Raw genomic sequence first — 27335 nt, forward strand, 5'->3', positions numbered from 1 at the left:
GGCTTAGACATCTCTATACTAGAAAAATTATTTGATCTTCTATGATAAAGGGAGGAAGTTAAAACGCTAGGAGAAAAGTGTTCTTGGCAAGAGGGTCCTTAATACATGTGACAATCCAAACTGAATCAATGTTGGGAGTGGAGGTGAGGGAGGAGGAGCAGAGGTTGCTCATTGATTTGCAACCTGATAATTAATATCCCACCAAATGAGACATCAACGTCATTAATGCCTGTGTGTTCCTGGGGAGAGACTGTGAGTGAATTCCCATCCGGAATGAAAGCCAGATCCGACAGAGGTTGCTTCTCTGCCCAGTATAAAATGGTATTAATCCTTTGTTTTCCCGTAGGATTTTTATGGGGCGAGAGTTTTCCTAAAATACTCTGCGGCCTCCCATAAAAGATCTGGGGCATTGTCTGTGGGCAGGAAGCCCCTCCATATGCCCCCACAACTCCCTTGGCTCTTTGGAGAATGCAGGACTACAGCCAATTGAGGGCGTGGGGTGAAGTGGGAAGAAAAGTTTGCAAAACGCCATGATCAGAGTGCAGTAAGCGCCAGAACCTGCCTTGTGTAAGAAAGGTGGATCACTCCTTTCCACTTTCATGACATCCAGAAACTGCCTGATGAGTTCCAGTTAGCTCAGGGAATCTGCATCACATCTCTAAAAGACACATCCTCCCCTTGGTGCCTAGTATATGAGTCTTACCCCATTGCCCTTCTGACTGTCTACCTCCCCCACCCACTAAAAAGGAGGGCCCTCTGCATTCCCTTTTAAGGGGCCCTGTCGCCATCCTTCTCCCAGAAGCCCAGATCTGGAGCTCTGGAGAACTGGGGCCTTCTAGCCCAGTGTTTGCTTAGATGGAAGCCTCAAGAACCAACAGTCTTTCTGGAACCGTGAAACGCTGAAGCGTGATAGCGCCAGTTGGCCAGGACGCGCCCCTTTTGTTTTCGGGGGGCGATTTATGTCCTTTATAAAAATGTGGTTTGGAAAAATAGAAAGGGCCTTGAAAACATTGTTACAATGAAAAAGGGACAAATTAGAAGACATTTTCCGTGATCAAAGGAGAGCGGGAGAGAGCGCATGGGCATTCACAAAGCTTGACTTATTCACTTCCCTCCTTTGCAAGCCAGGGCAACAAGCGTGTCCCCCATTGACAAGGAGCCCTATTCAGACTGCAGGTGCGAAGTGGGCCGGCGCGCCCGACCACATTATGTCAAGGTTGTTGGAGATTAGTGTTCAGCCCTAATAACTAAAGCGCTTGATTTACATTGGAAAAAAGCCCCCTCAGCCGTGAAAACAAAATCGTTGAACGCGTGATCATTGCGAGGGCGGCTGATATCCTAATACGTGCATTGTTCTCGGCCTGGCCCAGGCGCGCCCCGGCCTCCTTAGGAAGGGCAAGGCCTGGGCTGCTGGCCGTGGACCAGGTCCCCAATCACACACCCTGTCAGGGTCTGAGAAGAAAAGGTGATGGGTGGGGCCTGCTTTAGTGAGGCCTAAGGAAGGCAGAGTGTGGTCTTCCCTGAGAGTCCCGATCTGGGATCCGAACTGTGGCAAAGCCTGAGACAGGAGAACAGTGGGGGCTGCAGGGCCTCCACAGGTCTAACACAGTCAAGTGTTCCAAGGCTGAGGCAGCTCCAGCTTTACTATGGTGGAACACCTGGGGAACTTGCCATGAAGTATTGTGAGTAAGAAAAATTTTACTCACAGGTGAAGAACACTTCGGGGTAACCAGGGAGCTGAAAAACTTACAAAGGACTAATGCACCCCCACTGGGATTGGCTGCCTCCAAAACCACTGTGGAGTGTTCAGGCCAAATTTATTTCCTGCAAGAAGAGCCCACTTCAGAAAAGCCCAGAACAACCTGCATCCCAGGACTTGGGTGTTTTTTAAAATTTGTTTTTGTTGTTGTTTTTTGTTGTTGTTTTGAGTTTTTTTCTGTTTCATTTTCTCAGGAATGGAGGGGTGGGGGTGTTCATTTTGCCCTTGGGTCTGTGTGCCCCTGTATGCCTATTTCAGGGCAGATTTTATTCCCTCATCTACTTTCTGTGCCTCCTAGACACCACCCTCCCCCACCCATGAGAAGGGATCCAGAGAACAAGAGATCTGTAGTTGGGACTGAAGAGCAGGCATTTCAATATGGATATGTATCCATTCTATCCATTCTAACTGCAATATCTTTTGTGAAAGTGAAGCTACTTAAGGCAATTTCCATAAGATCCGTCCTAGAAGAAAAGGTTCTGTGGGGACAAGGTGAGAAAGCTGTTAACTATTGTCTGGCTCTGAAAAGGTCGTAAGTCAGAGCCTCAGTAGCTGACCTGTCAGGGGAAGGTATAAAGGCTTTATTCATGCAGTTGCCGCAATGTTCTCAGCTCTCACAAAAGTGTTTTTATGATTCGATTTTCTTACCTCTTTTCTTAATTAAAAAGCTGAACCGTTAGAATAGCACCTGCATCGGTCCTGACAGTGCCTGCATACTAATTCCAGAGTCTTTACAGCTTGCAATTATAACATAAAATCAGAGATTCAATAAAACAGAAGGATTTTGCTCCCAAAGCCCTGCTAATCCCCTTTTAAAAGGGTCTGGTGAAATAATTCACAACAGTTTCCGGAAGTTGGATTACCACTCCTTTTTTTTTTTTTTTTTTTTTTTTTACTTTTTACAATGAAATGATAATTCACACTTTTAAAAAGGCTGTTTTTCTACAACAGGTTTTTATTTTTTTATTTTTTATAAAAGAAAGTTTGCCAGCCTTGGGGGCAATAGAAAACATTTCACTATAAATTTCTTACTCACTAAATGCAGTGGCAGGAAATGTAGGGAAAATTTTGTGGTATGTTTGAAACAATTTTCTCAGGTGAAAATGGCTAAAGTGTGACGAGGAACTGCTTATGTGCATCAGGCAACTCACTTCTCTCAGAGGAAATAAACAAGCAAATCTTTTGGGGGAAGATGCCTATTTTTCATGGCTTAGAAATATGAACATTTTAGGAAAAACATTTTTCACCGAGATGCTGGGTGTACTCTTTAAAGGATTAATGAATACATTAATGAGTTCAAAAGCTAGAGGTCTCTGTTAAACCCTAAGTAAGACCTTGCAATGACACAAATCAAGGACCTTGAGGTGTCAGTAGTTTCTCTTTAGTTTTTGGCAAAGAATACTATTCTCATGTGGCTAATCCGGTCTTACATGGGCCAGCCTTCAGTCATAGACAAGGGAAAACCAAATCATCCTTCTGATAGCCTATATACATCATCTAATGTTGTTATTGGTAGATTATTTTTTCTTATTTTTGCAATTCTACAACTACATGTCACAGCTATGATGATAGGTAATTCTTTAATTTTGCTTTATTCTCTCTGCAGACATTTCCCAAGGCTGTTCAGGTTCAGGATCATGTACAGCCTTGCTCACCTTGTTTTGAATTGCTTTCCCTGCATTTTGGCTCACGTAGTCTACACTGGCTCTAAATGGGGGGGGGGGGGGGGAAGAAGGCAGGACAAGTTTCAAAGTGCATCCTCATGGTCACATTTACACTAGATTGACCTGTACCCATGCCCTAAGGTACTTTTTTTCTTTCTCTTCTTATCCATGCAGTTGCTTTGGATGTTTGCAAAGCCACTGGGCAATTTGGACAATTCAGGGACAAAACTCAAAACCTCCTCAAAATGTCTACTGAATTTCTGTTTTTCCTGAATGACTTTGGGTTCTGAGCTCCAAAACATTCCTAGGAATCTCCCACTTGTTTTTCTCATTGGAGATATTTGGGTGAAAATGCAAACCTATCCTGATGCCTAGAAATGAAGTTGGTGAAGTATGTAATTTTGGGATCTTCAGTCACTTGTTGATCAAGATGTTATTAATTTTTCTGAAATGATGATTTAGTAAGAAAAAAAATCATGATTGTGAAAAATGTCCTGATGCCTTCTTGGGAAAAATGTACTTTTTTGTGACTTTTGCCCAAACACCCTGTCCTCAGCCCCCTAGCTGCCTGCCCCCTCTCTCAACTCGCATTTTCCCACCTTACACACCCAAGACTTGAAAAGCCCAAACCGCAGAGGCTTATGATAAAATAAATTGACACAAGGCAGACTGAGCCATTGTGTTTACTGAAATGCCAGTCTTAACAAGTCATGGGGCGACATTAAGGCAATTGGTTTCTTCAGCTTCGTTCCTCACCAAAATAAACTCAATTCTCTCTAATTTTTCTTGTGCCTTTAAAAACTAATTTACGTTTTTGTCTCAGTGCCCGGGTGCCCTGGGCTCTGGAACTCTCAGAGAATAAACTTCTCAGAGAGTTAGTCTCAGAGAACAAAGTGACATTGGGGCTCTCAGCTATTCTTCGGATTGCCTGAAGGAGGTGCACGCTGCTATGGAGTTTAGGGCCCCTGAGGGCGCCACAGTTTCTGCTAGGGACTGAAAATATTCACCTGATTCAGTGAGGAGCTAGGGGAATGTTTCTGAAAGACAGAATACCAAGATAAGTAATAGTAATAACAACTAGCACTAGCAAGTACATTCTAAATGTTTAAAGGATTATCTTATTTAACACTCAAAACAAACTTGCAAAGGAGGTTCATTTTAATTTCATTTTACAGATGAAGGAACTGAAGCACAGAGACGTTTCATCATGTATCCAGGGGCACAGGGACAGTAGGTGTACAAGAGGGCAGACTGCCTCCTCTTATCCAAGATCTTTTCACCAGGCCAGCATAGTTTCTACCTGGTGCTCTAATTAGGAATAGCGAATAAAAGAGCAGGATGAGGTGTAGGGATCATTAGCCGACTAAAGCGCCCCCAAGCTTCCCTGAGCATTGTCAGTTCAGGGTTGGAGGCGGGTAACTTCCCCAGAAAGCAAATGAGATAATTCTAGGGTGAGGCTAGCCAAGGGCACTTGGGGACCAGTAAATTCAACCCTCTGTCAAAGGTTACACTATTCAACTCTACCAAACAATAATGACTCAAAGGAAATCTCACCTCTCCTAGTGGCTGGGGCACTGAGGTGTCTAAGAGCACTTTCTCTTTCCTCTTCTACTGCCTCGCAATTAGAACTTGGAAGGTTCAAAGACAGGCCTTTCCTTCTCCAAAACTCTTTCGCGGAATGTCAAGGGCAGCGGAGCCTCCCGGGCACCCTGTCTTTTCTCTGCATTCCAGGGAATGATTTAGGCCTCAACTCCTGGGCGCCCTCTCGTGCAAGGCTTTCCTGGGGGAATGGGAAGGTGTCGGTAGAAGGGCTGGTATCCTCTCTGGAGCCATGGGCAGGCACAGCTGTGAAGACTCCAGGCAGCAGGATTGAGCGGAGAGCTCCGAGCCCCAGAAAAGCCTTGACTGGAAGTCTCGAGTTCATTCCTAATCCCCACCTGCTCCTCACCACAATGCTTAGTCGGTTAAAGAGCTTTAATGAGTGCTGTTTCTCAAAGAGGCCGGGTCGAGGAGAGGCCCCTCTAACCTGTCCGCGAGACGGAGGAAGGGGGCCCTTTCGCGAAATGAACGGGAGGGGGCGCTAACTCCAGTGTTAATGCCCAGGGACCTCCTTCCTCAGGGACATGTCTTGGTTTCCCCTCATGGCCTCCTTTATCACACCTGCGCGTCTCTCGCGCGCCGGGATCCTTTCTCCCAATGGTTTACCCAGGACTGCAGCCCTTGCCCTACGAGTTGAGTCTCTAGTGTGTTATCTAAGGAGACACAGCATTCCCACCCCAGGAGTCGTTGTCTTCCCACTCCATCCAGCCCCTTGCTCCAACCAAGCCCACGGGAACCAACTCCTCAGGAGTTAAAAAAAAAAAAAAAAGTGTCAGGCGAACTGCTCACTGAGGTGGCTCCTGAGCAGTAGGTGCAGAGGCAACAATGTATGCGGGTATCTAGAGGTCCAGTGACCACGCAGTGGAGGAGGGAAGATGGCTCTGGTGATTCATTTGAAATAAGTCTCCCAGTGGCTGGGCCAGATAAGAGTGTGCGTGCATCGGATGCTAAAACTCACCAGCTATCTCAATCGGGGCCCAGGGAAGTGTCATGTGGGCTGTAGCCTCCCAGTCTTCAGGCATAGACCTTCGCGCAGGTATCTGAATGGAGCCTTGAGGTCTGAGCAATCACTTCTCCCAGAGGGGGCAGGGTCCAGCTAGGAAGATCTCTGCGGCCAACTGTGCCTCAGACACTCCACCAGCGCTTACTCAGGTCTTACAGCCGAACTGTCCTGTCTTTTTCTTTCCTTGTTTTGATTCCCACCAGCTATTGGACTTTTCTCTGGGAATTCAGGGGTGGTTATTTGACGTTGCTCTGAGCTGGAAATGTAGAAAGGTAGCCTTTCCTGGTAGACACTGAGAGGATCCTTTCAACTTTTTCCATTCTGTAAAGTATTAATAAATTGGTTGATGATGTCAGTGTCATTAGGGTGAAATTGAGATGAGAGAAGTCTTTCTCACAATGGCTGCTTTAGGGGGTCCCTCCATTTTGCTGTCCTGAGACTAGGCCCCCAGAGATATTTGTGTGAAGCGGTGAAGAAAGACTGAGGAGAGAATTGGAGGCTTCTGGAGGGCCTCGAATCTCGTCCAGGATGAAGAAACAATAACAGGACACCAGGATTCAAAAGAGGAAGAGAAACATCACATTATTTATTTCCAAAGAAAATAGCCAAATGCAGCGCCATGTACACAAAAGCCTTTGGAGGGAAAAGGAATCACAGATTTAATATCATTTACATTTATATATTTACAAGATCAAGCCATGGCTTTCAACTTTGTTGTTCATTCAACAATCACTTTCAGTCAAACAACTTTTATTTTCAAGTTAGTTCATAATTTAACTGACACTAAAGAGACAGATGATAAATCACAAACAGTGTGGGTAGAGAGGGTACAAATAGTCTAAAGATTTCAGCCAGGTTTTTGTGTATATGTGAATTATGATTACAAAATGTTTGCCTGTCTGTATAATTCACATTCATTGCAATTATTACATTTTCTCATAAATTAGCAATATAAACAAACATATGGAGACCTTCAGTTAACAAATAAAATCAATATCAGGAAGAACATTTTGCAGCAACTATAATAACAGCATGGGTTACAGCTTGGAAAAACTTCTTTACAAGCCATTTATTCAGCACACACAGAGTAGGGAGACCAGCACAGCCTTATTTATTTAAACCACCTTTAAAACCACCACAGGAGTTTTGGGGAAACCTGAACTGGGTGAAAGTTTCTTTGCTGGGCACAATATAAAATGAACAACTTCACATGTGAATGAAGGGAAGGATGGGCATTTACATGCATTTTCGATCACTGTGTTGTAGACCAAACCTTCTAAACTTCAATTGCCAAGACTCTGAAGGAAACAGGAAATTAATAAAACATCTCTCTCCTTCAGCTATTCTCCTTCTTATTAACGGCAGAAAGGGCTTGTTGATTGCTGCTAGTGAGAAGAAACACACAATGGGTCTATTTTTAGCAGAGGTGGCTTTGAAGGAGCAGGAGATATTAACAATTGCTTGGCTGCATTCTTAAGTTCCAAAGATCCTGGGCAAGAATATTAGGAGCCTGAGGGGTACCCAAAGGAAACCCATCTATGTGACCCAACTTGGGCTGATTGAATGCAAACCTGAGCAGAAAGAAGCAGAAACACAATTATGGACTTAGGGTATGTATTCTGCTTGCACCCTCTCTGCATTCTTTTCCTCGTGTCCCAAAGCTTGTCCCGAGGGCCCCCCAACTTCTGCATACTTCACCAGACCAGGCCCTGACCCTGATGTATAGGCATTGCTTTTGTTTATCCCTTAGCAAGACTTAGACCTAAAGTTATGTATTGATGCAGTGTGTGGATATTTTTTTAAAAGAAGTTTGATTTTTATCTCTTTAGAAACGGTTTGAAACTAACGGGGCAGAGGGAGTTTGACAGAGAGGAGAACAAATCGCTGACAAAGAACCTTTTACGTTTCATCAGCGTTGTTAGGACGACAAGCAGGAATGTCTCAGATAATAACTCCCACTTCAAAGATTTCTCAGCTCAATAGAAAGCGGACCATCCTTTTTATTCAACCACAAGGACTGGCACTAAAGAAGACTCCACTGTTTGATTTTTTTTTTCACTGTGTTTATTTTTCCCCTATTCACTGGGGTACTTGGATAAAATAAACAACAAGACAATTAAGGGAACATGGACTTCTAACTTTCCTGCCATCTTCCCCACATCCCCTTGGCCTTGGGCTCTTGAGTTTGCATCTAGGACTAGTCCAGGCCTAAGGGTACCACACACCTTGCCTTAGAAAGAAACAAGTTTCAGGGGCCGCAAGAGACTTTTGGGATGGAAAGGAAGAAGAGTGGCACGGAAAGCCAGAGTGGAAATTCCCAAGGGCACAGTCTGAACTCCTCAGACTCCCCCAGGGTGGCTCCCTTCCCCTCAAGTCACCATTAAATTTAAGCCTCCATCCTACTCAAGAGTCAGAAAGGCGATTTGCACAAAACTGAGCTTGGAATGCTCATTTGTTAAGCTTCGGAGGCTGCTTTAAAATCTTTCACTCCTGATCCTGGAGCCTCTTTGGGGCGCAGTCAAGATGCACAGAGTCCTTGTGCTCCTCCCTTTCCTGAAAGTGTCCCCTGCGCCAAAGCCTCCCACATCAGGGTGCAGAGTGAACCCCTAAACGTGGGCAAGTCGGGTTCTAGAAAGGAAGTATATACTGGAGAGCGCAGTGACAGTATTAAATGGCGTGAAAGCAAAGGTCAGCGCAAATGTATCTTAATAGAGTGTCTGTAGTGAAGTGTGCCGCCTTTGAAGCGGCCGCTCCCCGCGCGTATTTCCATGGCGAGCCTAACGCGGCATGCTGATGCACCGTCAAACTCACACTTTCAACCCCAAAACCCGACTCTTTGAACAACCCGAGCTTGATTAGACCTTTCTCCTTTTCTTTCCCCTCTTACAAACCATTTCCTCGCCTTTAGAAACTCGCCATCAAACCCAAATGCGCCCTCTGATCACCGCAGAAAGCAGAAACAAAGGGGGCTGAGCGGCGATTCAAGCGGCTCTTTTCTTCCTTCACATTATTATCCATTTTTATTATGATCGGGTACAAGTGCCCATTCGCGTGGGTTTTGTTTACCGGAAATTAAATGAAAATGATTTAGTCCGCGTCAAACAAAAATATATACTTGTATACACAAGAAAAAAGGTCTGTTAGACGTAAATATTATGTCCTTAATGAAAAGCCTGGACGGGCTCCAGGCTTGGCCTTTCAGGATTTCAGTGTGACTTGCACATTGCCATAGAAATCCTAACTTACCATGAAGATGCACCGTGGCGAAGAAACACTGCTTTGTGCGCGGGCCCTTTGATGTAGCAGGCGCGAGATGCGGGGCGCTCAGCTGCGCGGAGCGAGATTACCTTGAGAGCAACGCGGTGGACATCTGTAACAAGCAAATGAAAAATTAAAGGCGATTAGTGGCCGACCAAACATTTTTGTTTTATTTCATTATTTTAGATTGAGATAGAAAGCAAAATTGGGAGCTTAGAAACAGAAGACAAAGAAAAAAGTCCTACTTCAGGAAGGGGGACTTTTTAAACATTGGCAGAAGCAGCAAGTTCCGCAAATGCCCTCTGCACCTTAGTGGTGGGGTTGGTGTTTCACTATGGGAAGGAGTTGTTTGTTGCCGACTGCCCGCGCTGGGTCAGGCAGCCTCTGGGCCCTATTGTATTAGGTGTAGGCAGGAATTTCAGTCCCCCTTTCTCAAGGACGGATTCACTAAGGGTGTATTTGGAAGATTGCATTTTTTATTTGGAATCATGAAAATAGTTCCACTCCAGTTAGGATGTTATTTCATCTGATGAAAGTTGTGGGGGCTGCGGGCAGGAGTGCTAATTGTCTAATTGCGTCTGAAGAGGATAGAGCAGAAGAAAATTCATCAGTGGCAGGGCCAGGAATTGTTTGCTGGGCTCAGATTTTAAAATTGAGGTCTTTTGTGGGGCCCTCCCCAGAGACAAAACCTACCTCCCTCCCCAATACACACACACTGATTTTCAAATTCTTAGGGAACTGAGATGAATCTGCCAAAGCTTTATTATTTTATTTTCCTTTACTTCTTCAAGTCTTAGCTAGGATTTTGGGGCAGCCGCATTCTCCCTGCAGATGGGGGGAGGGGGGAAAAAGGACCTGATTTTTTTCCCTTTGGCAGCAATTGCAAAGGCCTTTCTCGCCCCCTCCTTCAACATCTGGTTCTTTTTTTCTGGGGACTTCATACGCAGCATATCAAATACACATTCAATCTAGACCCACTGGGTGTTTGCCTTTACAATATTTATTATTGTGGATCATTTCTCTAGTTCCTCCTACACCTTTTTAAAAATAAGACGAACATTGTGCAATTACTGACAAAGACCATCACCGAATTGACGCAATTCACCCAGACACGGCCGCCTAGGTCAGGTCTCTCCACTTTAGAGGCTTCGACTCAGTGACGTCATCAGCTCGCTCTACCCCCGGAGCCCAAGCACCTACAAGACTACACAGGCAACGCCCCTACAGGGGTTGGGGTGGGAAAAAGGCCCGGGGAGGCCTCACAGCATTGAATCCTGAAGCCTCTCTGGTGTTCCTTTGTCTGTATTTCTTGTTGTTTTGAATTCACTCCCTACTCCAAGTATACAATGTATATTGAGTCTGTGGACGACAGGCAGATGTTTATCTGTGTGCCCAGGCCACTCCATAGGGGTGGAAGCGTCTAATCACCACCCACCCACCCCCTGCTGAAAAGACGATGAATCTCCCTTATCTCCTTTATAGAGGAGGTTGGAAAAATTAGGACTTGTGTGTTTTTTGTTTCAAAGGATACCTAGGGAAGGGGAAACCATAGGAAGGCAAAGAGGAAAGAAACTGGAGTCAAGAAAACGGCTCTGGAATTCCCTTTGCCCCCTTCCCTTGATCTGAACTTCTGAGGTTGGAATTAATGTGGGGGAGGGGAGGGTTAGAGTGGGGGTGGGAGCGGCCCAGTCCTCGAGAAAAATATTTCCCATTCTGCGAAGCATGCGGGAAATTTGTGGCTTTACTTTTGTCATCTGCAGTTGACAGGATTGCACATAAATTCTCCAACTTTTTTTTCCATCTCCCTGTCTCTTTTCGCCCCTAACCCTGGTTTTATGATACCCAGTCATGAAGGCGCGTGTGGGGGTGATGGTGCTGATTGTGACTATAGAATAAATAGGGGGACCATATTTATCTTTTAAAATAATGGACATTATATTAGCGTATTCAGTGAGCTCCAGCAACTATTACAGGTGGCCGGCCGGCCTTCCTTCCTTCCGCCCTCGCCCTCTTCATGCCTCAGAAACGTGGCCTACTCTGCATTCGGTGTGTGCGGAAGCAGCAATCACAGAGGCAGCCCTAATACCGGAGGCGGCGGCAGCAGCAGCAGGGCCAGGTGGTAGCTCGGGGCTGAGGATCGCAGCGGGGGCAGCCGCTATGGGGCCCAAGCCCTGACACACGTACCATTCGCTCAAGTCGGCGGTACGCGCCGCCACCGCCGCCGAGGAGGCCACCTGGGACTCGTGGCCGCAGTCCGACGAGGGCGACACGAGGGCAGACGGTGTAGCCGAATCGTAGCCAGAGCTGGGCGGCGGCGAGCGCCCGTGCACCTTCATGTGCTTACGCAGCGAGCTGGGGTGCGTGTAGCACTTGTCGCAGCCCCGCACCTTGCACGTGTATGGCTTGTCGCTAGTGTGCACGTGCGAATGCTTCTTACGGTCGCTGCTGTTGGCGAAGCGCCGCTCGCAGCCCTCGAACTCGCATCTGAAGGGCTTCTCGCCTGGCGGAGGCAACGCAGAGACATTAGTGCTTGTAGGTCGTGTTCCCGTCAGGTGCTTGCCACCCTCCCCCATTCGTCTCTCATTTTCTGGAAAATAACTACAAAATATTTTCAGAAATCCCTTTCCACGGCGCCTCAGGTCGAGCACCCCTTTCCCTCGTGCAGAGAGCGCCCCCGGTGCCCTCTCCTGAACGCCTCCATCCCTCCCGCCTTCCTCGTCTGGGCTCATGGGGAGGGTATGGAGGAGGAGCGACAGTGACTCCATCTTAGTCGAGTTTCCATCCTCGAAAATCCTGATCCACTCGGGTTGTTTCCTCCAAATTTTCTCCACTTGGAACCAGAAGCACTTCTGCTCGGAAATACATTAACGGAGGAGCTCACAATATAGTTAACGGGGAAGCTCACATCTGCTCGATTTAAAGTTGCTGTTTCAGACAAACTTCTCTGCCGCTACCCCGCCCAGCCGTTCATCCCCCCCACCCACCCCCATCCTGGCCCAAATTGTTTCCTAAAGTAGGTTTTGCGCAAACGCCAAAGCGATGAAATAATTTAAGGATGCGCAGCCGATGCACATTGTTTGTGCATAAAGTGGATTCGTGCTGCAGGGAGAGGTATTCTGAGCAATGATTCACTTCAGAAGAGATTTTTACAGGAATGGAGCCCCCTCCCTCTTTCCTTCTACCCCCTGAGGGCAAACATTTAGCAGCATTCTTCAAATCTTGCCTAAACCTTCCGGGATCCCTCCAGATACGCTCGCCAGTAATAATATTTCATTACGCTGCTCCAGAGGCCTCCCGGAGACCGTGCTGTGGGCAGCTGGCCCTCCCAGTCCGCACTGACTTGCGATGTCGACCGGTCTGCCCAGACCACCCCCACCTGGCTGTCGGGCCTCTGGGTCCTAAGACGAGGGGTTGGCGCGGTAGGGTCCGCACAGGCCAAATGGGATCCGAGGTCTCTACCGCAACCACGCCCTTGAGCGCTGCGGCTTCGGGAAGAAAACAGCTGCTGCTGTCAGGCCAGGCCTGGCTCCGCAGCCCGGAGGGCGACCAGGCGGCTGGCATAGGCCGGGGAGGGGCTGGGATCGGTGGCTGCGATGCCCTGTAGAGCCGAGGGAAGGCGCGAGTGCACGTTAGAGTGACAATATTGGCCGGACCGAGCCCCAATCGGGGAGCTCACAGCCCCCTGAATTCGCTGACGTGTAGGAGAGGAAAGGACCCCGAGAACCCGGAAGCCTAGATTCCTGCCGGAGCTGCAAGTGCTGCGGAAATGGGGGAAGAAGGTTTCTGGGCGCTTTAAACAAATGGCTGCCTCCCAGCGCTCTGAGTTAAGGGACCGGCTACCTAGCGTCTAGCTGAGGAGGAATACGCGCAGCTGGAGAACTGTTGCCTTTGTAGTTGCTTCTCCCGCCGCATCCAGGAAAAACAGGCGCTTTGGGGCTGGTTAGAACAAACAAAGCCCCAATTCCCGAGCCCTGTTGAGGCTCGGACAGAGAGGTTTGCGCACAACCTGCGCTTCTGCGCAATCAGCGGCTCCTGAGCCCGTGTCTCCGGCACCACTCGGTCGCTGGATTCCCACCCTACAGGAGCACAGCTAGTACACTGAACACTCTGGAAGGTGTTGGCACCTGCCATTTCGCGGGACACTGGCACCGTTTTATAAAACAGTGATAGAAAGATGCGGAATAAATCAGTGTTCCTATTTGCCCCTATTTTTATCTCCTCTGATTCCTGCCAGCATTTGCAAACCCAGAACTTTCTTCCTTCTTCTCTTTCAAAAAAAAAAAAAATTACAAAAAACATACAATTCAGGGCCTGCAAAAGAACCAAGGTTATTCTGAGAAAACAGAGGTGAAATGGAATTAGAATTTGGTGCCCCTCCCCAACAACCCCCACCCCCAACAAAAATCCCGCCAAACGCTTATCCGATCTCGTGAGCGCCTCACTGGACATTCACGTAAAACAAAAACAATTATTTCGCTCCAGACGAGGAGCAGAGGAGAAAACAGCAGTGCACTGAGTGATACCGGCAGCCGGGAAGTTCGCAGGCCCCTAGGAGGCCAGGTGAGGCCGCGCCCCAGCTTGCTCCGGAGCTGCAGGAGGCGCCCTGGTCTCCGCGCTTGACATCACCCCCGCCCCCCGCCAACACCCGGCCTCCAGTCCTTCCCCCTCCCTCCAGCTCCCTGCACTGCGCCCTGGGTGGGTGGGTGAATGTGAAGAGGCGGCGTTGGGCTAGGCCCCTGCAGCCCGCTCGGAGCGTCCTAGGCCTGGGGCTGCGCTGTGAAAGACCCAGATTCTCATCCCAGAGGCCCAGCAGTCCTGAAAGGCCTCCTCTCCGACCCTGAGCCGGGTCCGCCGGACAAAGTTCGGAAGCTCGGGCTAGCTGGGCCAGCGCCATTTTCTCTCACTTGTGGCTGGATCTGGTTGTCCCGGCGACTGCGCCCCGGCGCGGTCTCTTCTCCTCTACCTCGGATCCCCAGCACAGACTCGCCCTCAGACGCCGGGGAAGGTGTGGTGAGCTCCCGGCCCCGGCCGAGGGGTCCCTGGAGAGGAGCTGGGTGGCGGTGGCCAGGCCGAGCGCGGTAGCTGGCCCGCGCCTCCCTCCCCGAGGCACCATTGTTCCGGGATCGCTGTGACCGCCACAAAGTGAATCCTTTCGGTGCGGACAGTCGCCTTCAAAGCCAGGCCCCGGATTCAGGTCAGGGAGAATCTCAGCTCCTGAGAAATTTGCTCCTGTTTGCCGCTTCCGCTACTCGAGGAAATGAAACGCCATTAATATTTGAAAAGGCAATTATTTTCCTGTTGAATCGAGAACTGTCTTCATGAATAATTTGTAGTGAGGTCTATTGCCATTTGAGAAACATTTTTTTCCCTCTCTCTCTCTCTCTCTCTCTCTCACTCTCTCTCTCCTCTTTTTATGACTAGGAGGGGGATTTGAGGGAAATGCCCGAGCAGGCCAGACTCTGTAGTTCGTTGTTGGTCGTGTTTGTTTGTTTTTGTTTGTTGTTTCCCCCACCCCCCACCGCTAATGAATCAGGACCGCGAACCGAAAGAACGCACAAAATTCTGTCCTGAAAACACGAAAACCTGAGCCAGCCGTGGCGCACTGAACTTGCTTCTCTGCTGTAGGTCGACTGTGCTAAGAATTTAACCATTTTCTGCTTCACAGAATTCAAACAGTGGGCCGGCAAAGAGCTGTAAAAGTTTGTTTGTTTAAAAAAAAAAAAAAAAAACCCTGTCATTAAAGATGAGTTCCTTCTCCAGCTCAGGACTGCGAGTCTACCTTCCGGGTGTCCGCCGCCAGCTCCCGGAGTAGCAGGCCTGGGGCCAGGATTCCAGTGTGACCTACCGCCCCTTCCCGAAGCTAAAACCTCGGGTGAGGGGGTGAGATCCATGCGACATTGTGGGAAACCCTGAAAAGAGCTCAGGGAAACCGTACACTTCCAGACAAGCTTTAGAAATAAAGTGCCAGGCTCCAAGTGGACTTTGGTCTGGTCTCCGCATGTGCCAGTGTCCGGGCCATGGACCTTCCCCGGGAACGGAGAGTTTGGGGAGAAGATAGGTGTTAGAACAACTAGCCTTAGGAAGTTCTTTGACTCCAACAATTGTCGATGTTCCAGCAAGAATAGGGGCGAGTAAGGCAAGGCACCGGGCAGTAGGAGAAGTGGGGCACCAAGCTGGAATTCATTTTATTTTCTCCTGTCCCCACCAGTCCCCTTCTCCCGCCCCCAAAATGGGGGAGGGGAGAAGATGTTGATTTCTTAAACTTCCAGTGAGGAGGAGCGAGAAAACCCTAACTAAGGAGAGTACAAACAATGGCTGCTAAACTAATTAATGTAACTTCACAGGCTGTTCTGGAAGTGTGAAAACTTTCTCCTTGCAGTTGTATTAATTAGAGATGCTCTGGCCAGAGGAGTTCAATTTTGCAGGCTCTTGAACGATACTCCTTTTTTTCTGTTAACTAGAAGTAGCAGATGTAGTTGACACATGTCCCCATTTCCCTTAGCAGCTTGGTAAATGATATTTAAGGTGGATAGGTCTGTGCTAAAGCGAAAGTGAGGGTCCACCAAACATCCCTAGTGTCTGGCCACCAAGGCTCAAAAATACGTACAAAGTTAGCCCATTCGACCCCCAACTCCTAAAGAAGGCTCCAGGGCCTGGTAACCTCCCAGTCCAGGTGGGCCAGGTTATCAGGACGACAGGTGGAAGAGTTCTGCTGCGCAATTCCAAAGGGACAAGGAAAAAAGTTAGACAGCTGTTCTTATGTCTTTACGACTTTGGGGAACAATGCTGTTTTAAAATATCTTAAAATCAAACTCTTAAGCAGAGAGCACATGTTTGCACACACAGGGTCTTAGGCATGTTCACCCTTGTCCCCACCAGAACAGAAATCCCGCACTATCCTCCCTACACACAGCCTCCGGAAACTTCTGTGATTCTAAGAATAGAAGCGCATAATTAATATTTTATGGCCTTGGCTCATGGAAACAACCCCAAAATATTTCCCCCTCCCCTCAGTTGGGACTTGAGGAAATCCAGACCCGAGGGCCTGCTTCCCCAGAGGGTCCGCACGCGACAGACAGCGCCGAATACTGACCTGTGTGAGTTCGTTTGTGTATTTTGAGATTTTCTGATCTAGCAAAGACCTTCCCACACCCCGGGAAAGGACAAGGGAAGGGCTTCTCGCCCGTGTGCACGCGGATGTGATTTACAAGTTTGTATTTGGCTTTGAAGGGCTTTCCCTGGCGCGGACACTCCTCCCAGAAGCAAATGTGGTTGGCCTGTTCCGGGCCGCCGACGTGCTCCACGGTGACGTGCGTGACCAGCTCGTGCATGGTGCTGAAAGTTTTGGAGCAGAGACTCGGGGTCGCGGTGCCGTCGGCCGCCAGCCACTTGCAGATGAGCTCCTGTTTGATGGGCTGGCGCATGTAGCGGAAGAAAGCGCCAGGACCGTGGGGCGCAGCGAGGTTCACCGTCAGGTTCATGCCCCCGTAGCCATGCAGGGCTGCGGCAGCTGCCAGGGCGTCGCTGCGGGCCGCAGGCCCTGGCGGGAAGGGCTCCGGCCGCGCGTACATGTCTCCAGGGAGCCCCAGACGCAGGAGTCCATTCAAAGGACGGCTGGGGGAGGCCTGGGGAGGCTCCTCGTGGAGGCCCGGAAACACCGAGGGGCTGGAGGCGGCGGTGAGCTGGGGGCCATGGTGTCCAGAGCTGCTACCTGTTGTCGAAACAAATAGCGCGCATGAGAACGGGTGGCGTGGGCTGCGCGCTCTTCCCTGGGCCCCGGGGGGCAGGCCCAGCCCTGCCGCACTACGGCCTCTGCAGTCAGCCGTGGAACTCAGAGCCAGACAGCGCCAGCAGTGAACCCGGTGGACAGAGCAAGGCCAAACACCTCCGCCGCCATTGGGCCGGATTGCTGTTCGGCCAAGTCCCCCGCCGCGCCATGAGCTAGAGAGGGATGGTAGCGGCAGAGTAGATGTAAGGGGTAATGGAAGGCGCAGGGCTGAGTCTGTGGGTTGCTGGGGGTTCTGCTCCAGAGGGGTAGGAGCTGAGCCCCAAGCGCACTTTGGCGGCTAACACCCCGGGGCTCTCCGGGGCACGATGCCCTGCGGGGAGTGGAGGTGACAGAAATGATGATGTTGGAGGTGGTGGTGGTTCTGAAGCGCCCCAGCCATATATATTTTCAGTGCCCCGCTTGGCTAGGAGAGGGCGGCCGGCTGCTTGCCGACCCACGCTCCCCGGAGCTCCCTGTACCGGGCCGCTAACACCACTGCCACCTGACAGTGGGGAGGGGAAAGGAAAACCACACAAAAAAACTTCTGTAAAGTTTTTTTTCTTTCTTTCTTTCTTTCTCTTCTTCTTCCCAAGGTTTGGATTTGGGCGCGCCCACCCCCTTGGCTATTAATGCCTACGCGAAATCCTGCACACTACAGAAGTAGCAGCAGGGCGCGTTAGGAAGTCAATAGAGATTCAGGGCCGTGGCCTGGACCCACAGAGAGGAACAATCGCCTGGGTAGCCCATTGGCCCGCGGCCGGGTCCGACGTCAGTGATGACAGGTCCTGCCGCACGCGGTCGGTCTCTCTCTCTCTCTCACACTTCCCCGCTCCAACCGCCACCCCCTCACACACCTCTCCCCCAAACATATACCCTCTTTCCCTCCCTCACCCCACCCCCACAGCATCTCAAGCTTCCACTGCTCATGCGCTCTGACCCGGGCACAAATCCTTTTCTCTCCCCTTGAGCCTCCTCCCCCTCCTCTCCGGAAAGCTGAGTGGATCAGCTTTGACTCAGGGCTCCTGGAAGTACTCGGGGCTGGGTTATGCCACCATTCACCACAACTTTGGGGAGGCAGCATTGCGGGACCTCAGTCGGGGCTGATGGGCAGCATCGTGTGCGCAGAGATGGCGGTCTCGTTGGGCAGTTTGTCCCTGCAGCCTGCGAGAGGAGGGGGTCGGGATCGAAGGACCGAAGGAGGTTGCTGACTCAGGAGCCAGGAGCTGAGAAACTCCTAGGCTAGCAGCCGTTGAGCCTAATTTTATTTTCTGGCTTTCTCCGAAATGTCTCGTTTCCCTCATCTTTCTGGTCCTTTTCGTCTCTCTTATTTTCCCCAAAACGTCTACCTCACTTCGTCTTCCTTTCTCCTCCCCTCCCCCTCTCTTTCCTCTATACTCTCTTCCCATTTAGCCTTGCAGGCCCCTCCTCCCCGGTGTTGGAGAGCTCAAAGACGCGCGAAACCCAAGGATCTGGCCCTGACCAGGGACAGGATAAGGCGGGAAGTGGTGACGGCCTGAAAAGGCTGGGCTCGAACCCGTGCCTTCCTGAAAGGACTCTCCCCGCCACAAGTCACACCCACCCGCAGGCCTGCTGGCCAAAGAAACAAAGGAGTCGGGCGTGGATCCAGGAGAAACAGGTTTTCGCTCTCGGATCTCCCTGGGCAAATCAGGGATCCTGAGCGCTATACCCTGCAGTCGTACGGAGCCTCTGGGAAAGGGGATTTAAGGGTGACTTCCACTTTCAGCTTCGGCTACTTGTTGCCTGCGGTCCGAGCCTCCTCTGCTTCCTCCTACCTCGTCTTAGGCCTCTGTAGAAAGTGCACGCCGCGTTTCCCCTTCCAGGCTCTGAGAGGGCCAGCAGGCCCGTGGCCGCCTCCGACAAGATGCCTTCCAGTGCTAGGGGGGCCACTTTGGCGGGATGGGGGTCGGTTGGTTAAAAAAAACTTAAGTTCTGGCTCAGTCGAGTGTGGCAAAAGCCGAGGGTCGGGGGTTGGGGGGCTTTGGGGGCGGGCGGTAGTCCTTTGTCTGAGCCGACCGGCTAAGGTCAGCTGCGTCGTCCGGCGATTTAAAGGGCTGCTGGCCGGGACTCCTGCCTTGTCGCTGCAGCCGAAAATGCCAGTCTAATTGCTTGGGCTTCCCTGGCGGCCATAAAAAGTGTCCCCCAAACAGAGAAAGGCTTGTATCTTTAAGAAAAGTTTTAAAGATTGAGTAAAATATCCCATGCCCCTTAGCAGAGGCAAGAAGTTTTGGCAGATACCAGCAATGCTGAATAGAAATTGACTGAACTGCCCCTCCTCCCATCCCCAGCATCAAGGACTATTCTTATACATTTGCTGGTCAGTAAATAAGGCCTTAAAAAATTTTTTTTAAAATAATTAACTGATGTATAACAGTTGGCAGATTCTTTGAGACCTTCATTTAATGCATTGTTCCTCCCTTGGGTGCACTTTAGGGAGGGATTAACTTCCACAACAATTTCTCTCCACTTAGACACGTCCAGGTCTTTCTGCTCCTCCTACAAGAAGAGCTTGGATAACTCTACCAATAGATACTCCTCAGTATTTAAAAAAAAAAAAAATTAGAGAAGAGTATTTGACTGCCAGACTCCCACTCCCTACTCTCAAAACCAAGGGCTTCCACACAGCAGTTTTGTGACTAGACTCTCAGGATATGTCTCCCTGGCTTTCACTTTCTCCCATGGTTTACTCCTCCACCAACAGGCACCATCTCTCTGATCCTTCCCCTGCTCTGATCCTTCATCCAAGCAGTGGCATGGCCAGGTCTCCAGTGAAAGGTTTACACATCTCAATGAGTCATTTCACCTCACAGGTGTATGTTGAATGATGCAATTGTCTAGGCAACTCTGGACTGAATCCATGAAGGACTCCAAAAAGCAAAACAAAAGCCAGAGTATGTTTTTACCTGAGACTCCTTGCCCAGTTGTTTTTACTATCCGCATCTTAACACCAAACTTGTTCAGCTTATGTGGTATTCAGGTTTAAGTGCAGGGGAACTTCTGCAATATTCCGGCAATTAAAATATTTTTTTCTCTGCTGGACCCTAGGTAATCTAAAACTAACAGTTCAGAATGTTTGTCAAACTCACTTTAGCTTTAAGACTCTGATTTGCACAAACACGGATTTTTTTTTTTTTTTTTGAGAGGGAGTCTCCCTCTGTCGCCCAGGCTGCAGTGCAATGGCGCCATCTTGGCTCAATGCAACCTCTGCCTCCCTGGTTCAAGCGATTCTTCCACCTCAGCCTCCCAAGTAGCTGGGATTACAGGCACCCAGCATCATGCCCAGCTAATTTTTGTATTTTTAGTAAAGACAGAGTTTCACCATGTTAGCCAGGCTGGTCTTGAACTCTTGACCTCAGGTGACCTGCCCGCTTCGGCCTCCCACAGTGCTGGGATTACAGGCGTGAGCCACTGCACCCGGCCAGATTTCTTAATATATACACTGTGACCCCACCTCCATCAAAAGCTTTGAATAACAGTATGGATAGATAGGAGAAGAGGGGTTTTTAGTTGTTTCAGGCTGTGGAATCCTTAGGAAGCCTGGTGAGTCTGTTGAACTTCTAATAGTCCAGTATTTGCTGCGCATATTCATCATAGAAGAAAACACTAACTTTCCAATAGAAGGTTGTGAAAATAAAGAGGCATTTTTTTCTCCTCCAAGTTTACGGGCCCTCTGGAATTCTAACCACTGACTCTCTGGACTCCAGGGTTAAGAAACAGAGGTTTTATACACATAGTCTGCTAGCATACTACACACTTTCTGTTAGTCACTTTGCCTTTGAAAAGCTTTGAACTTGTGTATGACTTTTTTGTGCCAGCAGCAAAAGGGCAAACACATCTGATTCAGCCAAAATCCTGGAGAGTAGGCTGGCCCCATGGAGCTCCTTCCCAGATGCAGCCTTCTCTTGAAAGCTGAAAACATCTGGACCCATTTTAGGTAGCTTCTTCTTGCTTGAGTAGCCAGGGGTCAGTAGACCTGCAGGTCACTGAGGTTGCCTGATCTTTGCAAGTTCCTTAGAGCTATATGGTCTATATGTTGGTTGGCTAAACCCAGCAATGGGACCAGACATTCTCCTCGAAGGACATTTCCCCAGAGACAGCAATAAGGGATTACATAAGGATCTTCAAGGTATATCTTTGAAATAAGCCCCAAAGCAGTATCCAATTCAAGGTGATGGGGCATCAACAACTGAGAGGTATATTTTAGTCTTTAGAGAGATCATTTTGAGTCTTCCAGAGCCTGGGAAGCAGGGAACCCAGGCTACAGAGATTATCAATTGAGCGGGCTAAGGAATGGTGTCTCCTCAGTTCTCTTCAGATTTTTTTTCCAGAAACATCTCACTATACCTGCCCCCAACACCAAATGCTTGACTGAAACATTCTATTCCTACCCATGCCTGGAGATATAACATTGTTAAGTCTACTTTTCTGCTTCATTTGTAGAGAAAAAGAGTATCTCACAACCCACAGATCTTTAGCACATGTCAAAATGAAACAGTGGAAGCTTGTTTTCTTGGGGACCTATTTGGAGCATATTCCACCACTAGACCCCAAATATCTCTCGATCTTCAGAGCCTCTGCAAACCAGTGCCCAGAATCATGCCCTAAGCACTTTTGCTCACCTACCCAGACGAATACAGTGGCATAAACAAGTGATTTCCTAGTTATTTTCTAGAAATAGAACATTTGGTGGCCCTACCATCTGCCAGAGCTCCTTAAATCACTGGTTTGAATGTCTGATCTCACTGCCTTGGAAAGAAAAAAAAATGGAGGATATTTCAGATCAACAGCTGGGCTATTTTTCCATTTTAATATTTTAAGCAATGCTAAATTAAATGATGATTGTTTGTTGTAAGTTATGCCCAGATCAGGAGGTGGGCCTTACTCAGCTGAGGGCCACTGTATAGAACCTGGCTAGAAACAAGTCTTGTCATCTGAATGTTCTGCATCTAAATCAATAGTCACTTGTTCAGTTCTTTCTTCCCTGTTTCTGGCCAGGTTGCCACCCTAAACAGAGGTAAATTTCTTTAGAGGCTAGTCACAAACAGACTTCAAGATTCCTACACAGGGAGTTTGCCTCTATTCTTATGCAAAGAAATAACATAAGCCCCAGGAGGCCATCCGTATTTCTAAGCCCAAATTGTGCAAAGGAGATGAGATCTGTTAGGATTTTGGCAATAAAAGAGGATATTCTTCTCCTCTGCTATGGAAATTTGAGTTTTAAACATCATTAATGGAACTGAGTATGGAAGAAAATATACTTGGATATGCTTTAATTTCCAAGCAAGGATTCTACAAAACATCCTGTGACAAAAGCTTACGAAACATTGCTTTTGGGTCTTCCAAAACAGTATTAAAGAATCAAAACAACTGAATTTACATAACAACTCATACCTCTCTTGAGACTTTTGCCATTAAATCATCCCCAGATAATATAGAGAGCCATTTCCTGGGTTGTCTATTTGACTTTGGTTAGGAAGGTTCCTTTGTCTACCAATGAGGGAACATCTTTGGAGGCAACCATCAGCTAGTGATATAGTTGAAATGAGGAAAACTAGACGCCTGGAAGGGAAAATACCACCCTAAATCATATGCTTATTCTAAATGGAATATTAAATTAAATTCTTCACAATGAAGGTATTCCTGACAGAGCAGCTGTCAGTCACTCCCTGTTCAGACACCACATTGTGGGAACCTCGTCACTACCACATTGCAGAAGGCTGGTATCCCTGGTAAAGATGATGTATATCATGTAAACCCCATCATCCAGATCAAAGTCTGCTTCTTTCATGGAAGCCAATACATGTCAAACCTCATTCCAATCAAATTGTCTGGAAATGAATTCAAGATGAATATGTCATAGAATAACGTGACAGTGGAATTGCAGAAGGTCAGGGGTGGTTGTTTCAATGAGAGAATCGTCAAATATTAATTCTGGAACGTCCAGATGAGTAGGCATTGAGGGGGATTAGCTGGCTGCTGGTGGGACGTTGTGTCATTGATTTGTGTGCAAATGTATTGAACACTAAGGAGTTCTAAGTTTCATTTGAACTCAAGAAACTCCCCCCAAACTCTCAACCCAACATAAACAAAAGACAAAACAAAACTTCCTACTTAAAAAAAAAAAAAAAGAAGAAGAAGAAAAGAAACCAGCAAACCAATATTCAAAGGAGGATTTTAACTTACTTGACTCTTTAAGAGTGTTTCGGTAAAGCCGTAATCGTTTCCTCATCACCAAGGATGTCTTGTATCTCATTTTCTGACTTTGAGCCTGTTTGGGAAGAAAAGAGTGACAGTCACTAGTTAAACAATTTTACACGTCTGTGTGGCAACATCCTGTGGTTTGAATGTATGAATGAAAGAAGGAGTTGATCTGAAGATCTTTCGGTCTTTCTTTGACCATTTTCAAATTTTGAAGCTAAAGAAAAGGATTTTGCCGGGAACAGCCCATATTGCAAAATGATATATCTTTGGTGATAAAAACATTGAAAAATTATAATTTCCCAGCTAGGCTTTCATTTGAAACTCCTTTGTTGTTTCTTGCAAGCAGAAGTAATCTCTCTTTTAGTCAGTGCTCAAAAATCTGTAGCTTCCCAAATTTGAATTAATTGCGTAAGAAACCTTATTATTTTTCAGAAGTTTATTAACTGAAATTTAGTGAGGTGTGGTGGGGAGAGCCTACTGAACTCTGAGAGGTTAGCAGCTAAAATTTGATTTATAACTGTTGGAACCAAGAGGAGAGGAATTTCTTTGCAGGTTTTCAAATCCTGTTCTGCCTGTGGTGGTGCAGAATTCCTTAGCCTCACATTTCCCACACCCCAGACCCATTTGGGATTCATCACCGGTTGACTTTTTAAAGTTAATATAAAATTTGTCAGGTTAAAAAGGTATAATTTTAATCATTTGGTTCAAATCATCCACATTTCATAGTTGAGAAGGGTAGAAATAACACCTCCCATAAGATATACACATTACTCATCAGATTCACTTTGTGACTAAAGTTACCAAGCCATTGGCCGCCTTAAATACTTAAAGCCATCCTGAGGACCTCTGCATCTGTCAGGCAAGGCTGAGGCAGTTGAGCAGCCAGACAGAAGCATCTATCCGGCCCCCACCCTCAATTTGGCCTAGAAAGAAAAACAGTCATTGAAAAGGTCTCAGGCTGGACAAACACAGCAAGTCCTCTGTCAATGGGGATGTCTGCCCACAGAACAAGCAGTTGTTTAACTTGTTGAACCACAGGCCAAATCCAAGTGGGACTCTGTTATCTTAAACGGTATCCAGTTCTCTACGCACAAAGATCTCTCTCTCTCTCTCCCCCTCAACGTCCAACCAGAATTCCAACTAGCTTGGCGGCTTTTACCCTTCCATCTCCCCTCTTTTCTAGGTCCAGGCCTAGGAGGCAGGGGGGTAGACTCACCTTTTCCCAGAGGGTATTATTATTTTCAATTCTTTCTAACCAAAAGGCATTCTTCCCCAAAGGTAATAAGCTCCTTCCAGCACAAATCAGGAAAGAAAGGAGGCCTAACTTTGCATTCCTACAGAAGGGCGGCATGCTGGGCGTCCTCACTCTGAAATTTCCTCATGGCAGGATGTCTGGCATGGAAAAGTCCTGGTTGGTTGGCAATAATAGAATTTACTCTTTTGCTTCTGGGGGAAATGGGTGTGAGGTTCCCTAGAGATCCCTGTCCACCCATAAGGCAGCCCCAACCCAACTTCTAAGAGGTCTGGATCACTTCTGTCCCAGGTCCTGTCAGCCTTTTGTGCACTACAGACCCATAGACATGCAAACAAATATTGCAGAGATTGGACTAGGGCAGGCAACAGGGACCTTAGGAGGCTCTCTGTAGCGTTTCCATCACACAGCCTACACAGGGAACTAGGGTAAACATCTCCTTTAGTTCAAACTCTGACACCACTTAGCAAACAAGCCAGTCATCTTGCTGAAAGAGAGGTGAGAGAATTTGGGAGCAATCCTGGGGCCCGTGGACCTGAGGTCCCAAACAACCACGGAATGTAGAAACTCAGTTTCGTTTTCCCCAAATGCTTGCTCCCCACATCAACCACGGCCTCCTAATTGCCAGTCCATAGCACATCCTGGAGACTTTTTGGAATCTGCCCTCCTGGCCCCACCTTGAGAAGAGGAACGGGTGCCAGGGAGCTCCAGTGATTGATAGTGCCGGAGGAGAGCCAAGAAGGTGGGACAGTGGGTAGGTGCAAAAAGCACCATTTTTATTTGGGGGAGCCTCGGAAGCTGCAAATTGTGGGGCCGACCTAGCCGGCGCAGGACTACCCAAGGTCAGAGGTCAGCTGCAGCTAGAGACTTCAGTTCCCGAGCTGCTCCTTACTGACTAGCCGGCAGGCGCGGGAAAGGCATGCCCACCTCTCCGCTGCAACTTGTCCCTGGCGGGCGCAGAGCAAAAACCCTGAAAGCTGGCAGGGAGCTCTGAGCCAGAGAGGAAACTGGCCCCAGCCTTTGCCCGCTGCCTGATTTACTCATCTGCACCCTGCACCTTTCTGGCTCCCCTCCATTCGACCCTCAAGCGCCAGGAGTTTGCTGAGGCTGGGTTGTGCAGGGGCCTTTACTCATTCTCCTGTTCTCTAGAGGGAGAAGCTTGGGTTTCCCAGCTCGGGGCTGAAGTAAGTGTGGGCAGCCTCCGGGTGCCCAGAATAGAGTTTGTATCAGTAGATCAGGCTGGGCATTTAGCCCTCCCTTTGAATCACCCCTCCCCCAACCTGCAGGCGGCTGAGACAGGAGAAAAAAGAGCAGCATGCAGTGGTGTGGGTCGCTGCGAGGACAATACTGTCGGAAAGCGGGGAAAACATGACCTTGGAATCCAAAAGGAGTTTCCTGAAGACGGTGACGGCCGAAGTGCAACCCTCCAAAAGCCCCTCCGCTTTCCTAAGACTTTGACATGGGCCATTCATCAACCCCAACTTTCAGATCCAACCTTTGAGCCAGTCCTAGCTTTCTTTCACAGCTCAGCTCTATTCCCTCCTCATTGGCCCCTAATTTCCAATGCCCCTGGGTCTAGGCTAGGGGCCAGAATCCTAGGAGCTGCGGCCTGCTCCCCAGAGAGCTAGTTGCTGCTCTTGTTCGCATTGGAGATAAAGAAAGCCAAGTCCCGAACCCACTGCTGGCCGCGCGCAGAGAGCAGATCCCAGCAGTCAGCTTCCTGAGGCAGGACCAGGGTGAGGGAGGGCAAGGAGCCGCCCTGAGGTGGACTCAGGCGGCATCTGCCGTCAGGTTGGGGCGGAGAAGTTCCATCGTCTTGCTAACTTGGCGCTTTGACCCTGGAGAGGGGAAGCAGAGACTCTCCTAGCCACCCCCTTGGGGACAGAGCAGAGATACCTCCTGTAAAGGCCCCCTCCCGGCACCCGCCTTGCTCATTTTTCGCGAGGGAACCTCTGGGCCACGACTTCCATTCTTGTGCCCACGGTGGGGCACCCAGGCAATTCACAAGGAGAGAAGGGAAGGCAGGCAGGCAACAAACTGCTCCTGGTTCCTGTGCCAGTGGGAGCCCCATTTGTACCCCTTTTCCCTCCTCCTGGGAAGAAGGGATGGACTCATCCTCTGCGTTGCCCCTTTGCGGAAGGGCCCCCTCCTCCCCTTAGTGTCAGTGGGGTGGGGCCTGTATCCACGGTTGGGGGAGGGGGGTGGGATGAAGGAGGAGATGGGGTAGAAAGACTGGCTGGGCCTCTTCCCCCACTGGGGTTTGGGTGCCAGTGGTCCCCTTGAGGGTACTTGCTACCCGGTCGCTGGAGGTACAGGTCTCATCTGTCTGCCCCCTGGACTCACGCACTTACCCCACTCCACCTGTTGCCAGGATCGCCTCATTTCTGCACATCATTTCGGGGTGGCTGAGAGGGGACCACAAACCCCTCCAAGCCTCTCTTTTGTGGTTCCAGCGAGGCGGTCATCCTTCACTTCTCCTTTTCCAGCTTTCAGGAAGCAGTTAGGGAATGTATGATGAAGCAGAAATGAGCCGTCAGGATGATATTTTAATGGCTTATATGTCACGTTGGTGCATGTGGCTTTGAACTGGAGCCGCTCGCGTTTCCTGCAGAGAGCGCCGCAAATCCCACTTGATAACTTCTACAACCCACAACTTTTTTTTTTCTCACATTCACTCTTACCCTGTATATTTGGATGTGTTTCCTAAAAATACCCTCTTGTCAACGTCCCCGTTGGATTTTCCACGGACTGGAGAGGAGAAGACTGACTTTTCTTTTTTGAAGAATTATTTTCCCTCTCCCCCTCCCAACAGC

The 27335-nt window shown here is 48.7% G+C and overlaps 1 protein-coding gene across 5 annotated transcripts; it reads right to left on the minus strand.

Annotated features, from left to right (window-relative positions):
- Positions 1-6581: 6581 nt before the first annotated feature.
- On the minus strand, positions 6582-27251 carry ZIC4 (Zic family member 4). 5 transcript variants are annotated; one of them, XM_009446648.4, is made up of 5 exons: positions 26874-27251; positions 23253-23337; positions 16377-16994; positions 11468-11783; positions 6582-9395 (listed from the first exon to the last, which is right to left on the minus strand). In XM_009446648.4, coding segments are annotated over exons 2-5 (1005 nt in total). In that variant the 5' UTR covers positions 23323-23337; positions 26874-27251; the 3' UTR covers positions 6582-9394. The 5 variants fall into 5 exon arrangements, with proteins under 5 accessions (XP_009444923.1, XP_009444921.1, XP_526339.3 ...); XM_009446646.5 differs by lacking the exon at positions 26874-27251 and adding an exon at positions 25896-26389; XM_526339.9 differs by lacking the exon at positions 26874-27251 and adding an exon at positions 24487-25205.
- Between the last annotated feature and the right edge of the window lie 84 nt (positions 27252-27335).

This window comes from Pan troglodytes, chromosome 2, assembly GCF_028858775.2.
Source record: "Pan troglodytes isolate AG18354 chromosome 2, NHGRI_mPanTro3-v2.0_pri, whole genome shotgun sequence".
Lineage (NCBI taxonomy): Eukaryota > Metazoa > Chordata > Mammalia > Primates > Hominidae > Pan > Pan troglodytes.